Here is a 9,504-nt window from a genome sequence, read left to right as displayed (position 1 = left end):
GAAAAAATATCATATGCTAGAAATTTAATTTAAGCCGGATATTTTCAAAACTCTCAAGGAATACATAAACAAATATAAGCTATGATTTTACAAAGTCGGTTTATTCACTCTATTCATTCTCTTATTGTCCGCACCATGAATCTAACGCTTCCCATCAAATCCTGTGCAACATTCACATCATTTTTTGTTTACACACTTTCATTCACTCTTTCTGCAAATTCGTGACGTTTTCGAGTATTTTACATGTTTGTATTTCCTTCATAATCACTCAGAATTTTCCTAATGGGCAGGATTTGCCTTCTTCGCCACAGCAACAACCTTTTCGGTGTCGTACCAATTCAACACCGGCTCCGCAGATTGGCAAGATGCCAGATCCACCCAAAATAGAGCGTCATCTGTCATAAGAATTCTCATTCAGAGTTCTGAAACAAAATTCAAGATATGAGTAGAATAGATTTGGATTCTGGAATAAAATTCTGAGTTTGAACTTCGAACAAGAATTTTGGAACTGACTTCTGAACCTGAATTTAATTGCTGATTTCAGTTTCAGAATTTAGTTCCTAAATTCAGTTTCTGAGTTCATTTCTAAAATTCAGATTCAGAAAACTGGAATTAAATTCGGAACTAAATTTTGGAACTGAATTCAGTGCCTTAAATCAGGTTCGGAATTTAGGTTCAGTATTCAGTCCCAGAATTAAATTTGGGAACCTGAATTCTGAAAATTCATGAAGTGAATTTTTGTTATGGATTTTGAACCTGAATTTTGCTAACGAAATTCGGGCCCAGTCACAGGTTCCGAGTTTAGTTCTTTAACTCAGCTCCAGTCATACTTTACAATAGATGCACCGTAAAAGTTGCACACAAACAATGAACTAATACGAACAATTATTGATATTCGAAAGAGCGAAAGAAGCATGTCAATTTTGTTCGTACAACTGCGGTCTTTTTTATGCGGTTTTTTTACGCGACTTTTTTTATGCAGATTTTCAGAGTTACGCGTTTTTTTTTTTCTAAGTTTCAGAGTTATGCGGTTTTTTTTATGCAAAGTTTCAGAGTTAAGCGTTTTTTTGTATGCGAATTTTCAGAGTTATGCGGTTTTTTTATGCGGTACCTAAATTCGCATAAAAAAGACTTCAGTGTATTTACGTCTTCCAGTTAGGACTCTGACATAACCCACCCACCTTTCAAATCAATCACGCGCGGTTTTTGGTCACCATATTCAATTTATCGGTTCGGTTAGACGTCTTTCTTTCCTTGAAGACATGAAATCCGACCAGCTTCATTGTTTGATGAACGAACCGGACGGAAGAATGGACTTTTTTAGCCACGTCCAGGATAGAGAGGTTTGGATTGTACTGGAAGTAATCTTTTACCTTCCTTGCTTTCACGGATAGCATTTTTTCGCTTTTATTTCTGTATCACTTCGCCCCTCGTAAGATTTTATCAAAAAGAAAACACAGTATGTTTTTACTTATATTATGACCTTTCAGGAACCACATAGGATACATTTTTATCGATCTGGCACCTAATGAATATTGATATATGAATCTTGACTAGTTTTTGATGAAAAAACAATCATAACTTTTTACTGGTTGCTCATATGAAAAAGCTTGATTGAGCAAAATTGTGCGCAATAATTAGTTCAACAACTCATCTGAAGACAACTTTTCCGTAGAACTTTTCACAAAAAAGTTAGAACAAAAAAAGAGATTCTTAAGGAGCCACCCTACTTTTACTCGGGAAAATTGATGTAACTCGATCAAATGAAAAGCTAGAGAGGTGCTCTTTTCAACAAAGTTGCTCAAAAAAAAATTTTCTTCAACTTTATTGTACAACAAAATCATTTTTGAATTCAATTAAGAAAGTTAGATTTCAGATTTCAATCTAAATGAGGACCACCCCAGTAACTTTTTTCATCAAAAGGAGCACCATTTGATTACAAACAACTTTTGTGAAGACATCAACTACAAAAAACTAATATTTAATAGTGAAAATATTTTTGTCACGATAACTTCCCGTTTCGGACCATAGTGCATTGCTTACTAAACTAGTGTTACCCAAAATTTTTATTTATGCGATAAAAAGTTATACACAAAAGAATATGTTAGTTGAATTCGGGGCTAAATAAACAGTTCTATAGTAATGAATGTGTTACTTTTTTCGAATACAATCTTCAATCGAGCCATTATGTTTATGGTATTCCAGAGTGGTTCAAAGGCACAGCAGTTCCACGAACTGAAGTAGTTTGGCTGGTTTGATTGCTGGCTCCAGGATATATATTTTTCCCCAATTTCATTTCAATGCTTGATTCAGTGTGGCTTTAAGAGTCATGTTGAGGTTTGTATAGATCCAGCTTTGATCGAACCCTTTTAGACAGTTGAGCACATTCACACAAAAACCGTTTCCATCCATCTAGTGTTGTAATGATACTTTTCTGATTACCGTTATTAATGATGTCATTTCCGTTTCAATGACCCGACATAATCTATAAACCTGTATGAAATATAAGTATAACAAATATTGTATACCATCTAGTGGTGTAATGATGCCTTTCTCATATTATTCATTCTCTCCTATATATTGATGAGTAATCAAAATACTACAAATTGAAAAAATGTAGAACCCAGTTTTGAAGACATCTTTTGTATAATACTACCACTAGTATTACTACTAGTTCATTTGAATTTATGTTAGTGCAAACCGATTCAACTATATTTGAGAAAATGAAGGGAGCTCCCTTTTGAAGATTTTGGCCACTATTTCCGGAATTCCGGGAACCGAAAACTAGTTACCGGTATAGTGAAATTCAGATCATTAAACTATAAGATTATATGAGCTACAAACACCCTAGGCTTTGGATGATGAGCTACAGGGCGCGTACCCCCGCTTGGCGGATGGGGGTTGGAGTCAATTTATACTTCTCGTATTGACGAAGTCAGACCATACCGAGATCGATCGTTCGCTTATAAATGTAAAAAGATGAAAATTATTATGTTATCTGGATCGATCACGGAGTGTACAGGACTAATACTGCTTGAAATTGACAATAGGTCATTAGGTGGTTTCGAGCATTCTTATGCCTGGAATTGGTCACCAATTTGATTTATCTTGATCCAGTTGGGATTAATGTTAATATATCATATTCGTCCTGAACTTGGTGAATTTAATTCAAAAAGGAGGACTAGTGTTATCAGGAATAGGAGTAAATTGATATCTTATGAGCCGTTTAGGAACTTTCAAACCTTTCCGATCCGGTTCGGTATCGGTAATGTTTACAAACTGCAATGACGGCGAAACTGATTGATCAGGTGTAAATACACTCTCAAATCGGGAAAGGTTTGAATGTACTTAGATTTCTCCAACTTGGACGCAGATGTCATAAATGTAAAAAGATAAAAATTATTATGTTATCTGGATCGATTTTCCAAAGTCTCATCGACGAGGACATTTACGACACAGAAGCAGTTGGTAGAGTGACAAAATACCAATACGATACAGACGCACGACTCAATGATTGACTGGTTACAGGGTGAAGCACACACTTCCTGCCCAAGTGACAAACTCTCTGGCGAAGATATTCGTATCTTTCGTTGTAAATTGATAACCGTAAAGGAATCTGTCGCTTGGGTTACATGCTGGAGGATTTCCTCATTCGTTACTAGTGTTTATTTGGGCACCATAGCCTAGTTCGTCTGGTATGGAAAGTGCGGATCGTTGTAACCACCCCCCTCGGCCAGAGCAGCCCATAAAGGGAAAAAAAAAGATTATATGAGCTACAAACTGAAACAGTATTAAGCCCAATTTGAACGAATTTCCAAAATTTGCTGCATCTCAGATTTGAATGGTGGTTTGAAATAAATGACGGGTCCAGTATAACCAAAAACAGCTCGTATTGCTATAAACTAACACGATTGGAACAGTTTCGTGCACAACTTAGAGGATATTTTACGATTCTCTGTGACGGTTTGAAATTTTGAAAGTTTATTATCTTGTAATGTTACAACCGGAAGTTGAACTTGAATAGTTTTATGGGACTATCAAACACAGAGTCCCACTATTGCAAATACCGGAATCCGAGAACCGGTATAATCGAAGTCGGTTCGAGAAAAGGGACTGGGATCCATTTTTGAGTCTATGATTACAATCGTCGAGAAACCGGGAACCGTTTGGCCGTCTACTGACAATGACTACCGATTGGAATAGTTTTGAGACGAGTTTAGAAATTATTTTACGTGTTCTACTTCGCCGCTTTTGGTGACGGTATACAATTCTTCACCCTGTAATTCCGGACCCGTAAGTCTGATCCGGACGAAAGTCAAGAATTCAATATGGGAATATAAGACCTCTCATTTTAAATTGAGTTTGCGCAAATCGGTCAAGCCATCGTTCAGAAAAGTGAGTGAAATCCGTTTTGGAATATATATAACCACTGTTTCCGGTGCATCCGGAATCGGAAAATTGGTACCAGGATAGCCGAAATCGATTTGTTTAATTGTCTACTAATAATGGCTACCAATTGGAGTAGATCCGAGGAAATAGATTTAGGTTTTTTGTTTCGCCGCTTTAAATGGCGGTATCGAATTTTTAACACATTTTACCCTATAATTCCGAAACCGGAAGTAAGATCCTGATGAAATTTGGGAGTTTTGTTTGGGACTATGAGACCTTTCATTTGAACGGTCACGTCATCTCTGAGGAAAATTAGTAAGAAATTTGAAACAAGAATTTCATATCCTTATGTTATTTGACGATCTAAGATAGTTGAGCTATCTTCGAAATAAGCTACTGGAATTATTTTCACTTATTTTGGCATATATCACCCTGTAATTTTAGAACAGATCCAAATAAAATTTAGAAACTTTGTAAGTGACCAGAAGACCTTTCGTTTAAATCTAAGTTTGTGAAAATCCGTCCAACCGTTGCCGAGAAAATTGAGTGACATTATTTGCACTTTATTAGTGCATATCGTTTTGTTACTCCGGAACCAGAACTCGGATCCAAATGAAATTCAGGAATTTTGTATGGGAACTTAGGACCTTTCATTTGAATCTATGTTTGTGAAAATGGGTTTAGCCATTTTCGAGAAAGCTGATGCGTGCGTGCGATGAGTGAATCAGTGACATTCGCGTGAAACTGTATTTAGTAAATTCGGAACAATTTCACATTCAATTTATGGCTTAATATATGTGCACGAAAATTGAATTAGTGGGAAGTAGCTATTAAAGAAAAAAATAATATATTCAACGTAAATTAACAGTACCTGGTTACGGCATATGTTTTCGGTTGCGTGTACGGTTTCACTGTCGCTATCTCTAACGCTACTTTTGTCTATCAACCTTGGTCACTTGCACACCACTATAGGTTTGTAATAAAGAGGTAGACAATGGCAACCAATATCTCAGAGTGAGGTGTGGCTTACACACAATGACACTAGTGTTTTGGTTCACATATTTACGTAAAAATTGTGTCCATGTTAAACTTTTATACAAAGAAAATGATATAACTTAGTATATTTGATTTTGCCCTCTGCATCAAGATGCGCTGGCTGTGGAAAATGTTTCAAACATAATTTTTATTTATGTTCAAGTACCACCACACACGCAAATCATCGACCTGATCGTACCTTTTTCTCAACGCTACTTGCGAAGTGTGCTAGGTAGTAGACGTACAGGGTAACGGGAGCACAGTGTGTGATATTTTCTTTCTCTAATTGTGTCAAATGGGTAACTTTTACCAATTCATAATGTCGGAGTGAAAACTTTTTTCGTTGGTGACCAAAGTCCTAAGAAAACACAAACACGTATTGCCCTGCATTGCACTAATCCAAGGCTCATTTCTACGTAGCTGGAAAAGAGGGTAGACTAGCTACGAAAGACATTTGCTCATAGGTTCAAAGAATCATTGGCAGTGGTAGTACGGCAACAAAAATGGGTGCATTGACTAGCAGGCAGAATGCAACCGTGGAAGAGGCAGATGTTAGCGCTAATCATCAGTACAAGTATCCTCCTCGATCGGGTAAGGCAATTAATACACTTTCATGAAATTAAGAAACCTGAACACCACTGAGAAAAATCTTGCCATATGTTTATAGGTAACTACTTCGGTACCCACTTTATAATGGGAGGTGAACGATTCGATACCCCTCAGCCAGAAGCGTATCTTTTTGGTGAAAATGCAGATCTTAATTTTCTTGGTTGTAAACCGACTCCCGTAAGTTGACATTGGACAAAAAAAAAGTTTTGAGATTTTAGAGAAGCTATCAATGTCCTACTGTTTTTAGTTTCCTTATCCACCACCACAAGCGACTGAACCAACGAAAACATTGAAGAGTTTGATTAATATACGCAAAGAATCCGTACGATTCGTCAAAGCATCCGACTGTGCGGCCAAAATCCACGGCGATGGCACTAAAGCAAGTGCGTACAACATAGAGTTTGTGTTTGATGCCGATGCAAGGTGTGCCATCACGGTATACTATTTCTGCATTGAGGACGTTGGAAGCACTGGTGTGAATTACATTCCCCGTGATTCATCTCTATCGTCCGAAACATTCCACTTCAAACGGGGAGTGAACCAGATTTTTTCAGCCCCATCACATATATTTAGCCCAGCACTTTTCTCCGAAGACGATCTATCGTACAGCTCCGAAAAGGATACATTCCCAGTAGTCATACACTGTGTAGTGGAGGAAGGTAATGAAGATTGTCGTCAAAGTCACACTACCATTTGTGTGGTGGACCACCATACGGATGGAACTTATGCTCTGCGAGCTCTGAAACAGAAGATTTTCGTCGATGGTTTGTGTTACTTACTGCAGGAGATTTACGGGATCGAGAATAAACTTGTTAATAAGTCCATTGGTGATGAAGACACCGACGACAACGGAAGCGAGTGTGTAATCTGTATGTGTGACACCAGGGACACACTGATTCTCCCCTGTCGCCATCTGTGTCTGTGCAATTCGTGTGCTGATTCACTGCGTTATCAAGCCAATAACTGTCCTATCTGTCGCGCACCGTTCCGTGCGTTGCTTCAAATTCGAGCGGTTCAAAAAAATACCACTGGTTCGAACGTGGTAACGGCTGCGAGTCCTCAAGACGTAAGTATCTGTAGCAGCGTGGTACATTTAGAGACAGCGAAGATTAATGTATTGATTTCAGACAACGGATAACATTCCATCCGGATACATCCCAGTGTCCTTGATTGAGGCTCTAAATGGTCCAATTAGCATGTCCAAACAACAATCCAATGCCGATAATACTTCAACAATGGAAAGTCCTAAAGAAAACACTAATCAGGTATTGTGGATATTTTATCGATTTATTACAGCATTTATTTATTTCAATTATTTATATATTACAAGACTGAAAAACAGGAGTCTGGTAAAAATTCCGGCAAGGAAGCAGATACCACCGGATCACGTGAAAAACTAAATCAGACTGCCGTCGATTACCGAATGTCGCTGTTGCTGTCCAAAGAAGACGGAACGGTTGCGTGTGTCACAAAAGAGCTTCTGACCAAGCATTCGCCACTGTTGCAACGTGCTCCGGTCAGCAAGGATAAGAATCCACGCGAGAAAGGAAGCCTTCGAATTCAACCCAGTCAACTGATGGTGAAAGATGCTGCTGCGCTGGATCGCGAAACGGTACAACTGGTGAACGAAAAGTCTAAACTGCCCAATCTAAGCGAAATTGACGATGACAGCGAGGCAGAGAAATTGTCTCCACTTTTGCAGAAAGCAGATAGTGACGGAACCGATCGAAACTGTGATACGTACGAGAAAATGCCGAGAATTTTGCGAATGGACGAGGAAACCATGAATTCCCGGAATCAAAAGGCGGTCGTGGCACTAGCTTCGGCCGAAGATTCCGACTATTATACTCCGGAAGATCCGCACACTACAATTCTCAGTCCATTGAAAGGTGATGAAAAATCCGACAGTACCAAAAAGCTGTCAACGCCGTTAACTGCATTAAAAGAGGCATCACAAGGCTCGCTTCCCGATAGTCCGATTAGTGGCAATTCACACACATCCACGCGTAGCTCGGGAGATAGTTATTCTTCCAGTTCCAGCACCCGACAACTGCTCTCATCAGTAACAGCAAACGACACTCCGACCCACGTTACTGTGAATGTTGATGCTTCACCCGAAGGATTAGTGAAGCACGAGATCAAAATAGGTACCAACACAAAGATGGATTGTATCGACAGTGATTAGGCAGGCTATCCGGTTGTGGAACCGTTGGAACCGAATTGTTCGAACAAAAAAAAAATACGCATTTCTACTACTACAAGTAATATAATTGACCGTGTTTTTGCGACAGCAACAATACCCTGTTAGTAAAAACGCAGGAGAATTCGTTTTAGACGTTTGTGAATTTCCCTTAGCATTGATTGGTATTACCCGTTAGCAAGTGTATTCAAGCAGAAAACGAGTTTGTGTTTGAATTTTAACATTAGATTTTTATTTTTCAAATATCACTGGAACATTTATCAAATAAATAATTTTTAACCAAAGCACTGGAAAAAAAACTTTTAAGGGAGCCATACAAATATCACCGACCGAAGATGCTCGACACGGCACTTGTGAACGTTCTGCTGATGATTCGGCCGAATTTCTGAAAACAACAAGCATATCTGCAATTAATACGACCATTCAGGTTGAAAAATCCCATTTTGCATTGATTTTTACAAGTATTTGTCGCCGTTTCTTCCGACCGAAGGGTTCTGCTTGGAAACAACTACTCAATAGAAGCAAAATCAAGAACCAAATGAATATTCTCGGGAACAACATTTTCGGGCCCAGCACTGTGCTCTCGGAACGGAGGTCTGCGAAAAACTAGATCACCCATGGCTGTGAACGGAAGTGCATTTGTAAGGCGGCGGGGTTAATTGTTATCTAGGTTGATTGGTAGGGCCGTCGTCGTCGTTGGTCGTACTCATGTAGGTGACGGTTAAACCAATTCAGAAGCTCAGCTGTTACTCGAGCTGTTTTGGTGTGTTCACAATGGTGTACACTTTCTCACCGGTGGAGTGCAATCAACACAGTCAATTAAACGAAATTCCCATGGGTGGTGGTTGATTTTGATATTTCTTTTGCTTACGCAAGCCGCTAAACAGTGGAATGTGCAGGGGGGGTTTAGCAAACCAGGTAGGGGTAACTTTTTGATTTTGATTAACTGTCTTCCAATGTTAAAATGTTGAGAGTGTTTGTTGCAATTGCAATTCGAAATAGATCTTCAATTTTGATAAGAATCCGATTCGAAGTCGCTAGCTGAGTATTCTAGATCCCACATCGGTTAGCAAATTCCAGCGTGTCTGACCTACTGAACTGTGTTTTATGCATGCACTGAAAAACGAAAGCGGAATTTCTCACCAATTACGAAACAATCATACTGAACGACGCTTCGAATTGTTAGTCAATCGTTGGCAACCGGAATGGTTTTTTCCGTTGTTTGCGAAACTTATGGGGAATTTTCTCAAACGCCTTCCGTGGCTGCGATA

General features: G+C 38.8%; 1 protein-coding gene across 1 annotated transcript; it reads left to right on the top strand.

The window, feature by feature from the left end:
- The first annotated feature begins 5,416 nt into the window (after positions 1-5,416).
- On the top strand, positions 5,417-8,517 carry LOC131429336 (probable E3 ubiquitin-protein ligase MGRN1). The gene is made up of 5 exons (XM_058593412.1): positions 5,417-6,015; positions 6,092-6,210; positions 6,281-7,099; positions 7,161-7,298; positions 7,364-8,517. The coding sequence occupies exons 1-5, from the start codon at positions 5,928-5,930 to the stop codon at positions 8,216-8,218; spliced, it is 2,019 nt and encodes a 672-aa protein (XP_058449395.1). The 5' UTR covers positions 5,417-5,927; the 3' UTR covers positions 8,219-8,517.
- Positions 8,518-9,504: the final 987 nt, after the last annotated feature.

This window comes from Malaya genurostris, chromosome 1 (genome assembly GCF_030247185.1).
Source record: "Malaya genurostris strain Urasoe2022 chromosome 1, Malgen_1.1, whole genome shotgun sequence".
In the NCBI taxonomy this organism is placed as follows: Eukaryota; Metazoa; Arthropoda; class Insecta; order Diptera; family Culicidae; genus Malaya; species Malaya genurostris.
The sequence above is the reverse complement of the archived record's forward strand: the minus strand, read 5'-3'. Positions and strand labels throughout refer to the sequence as shown.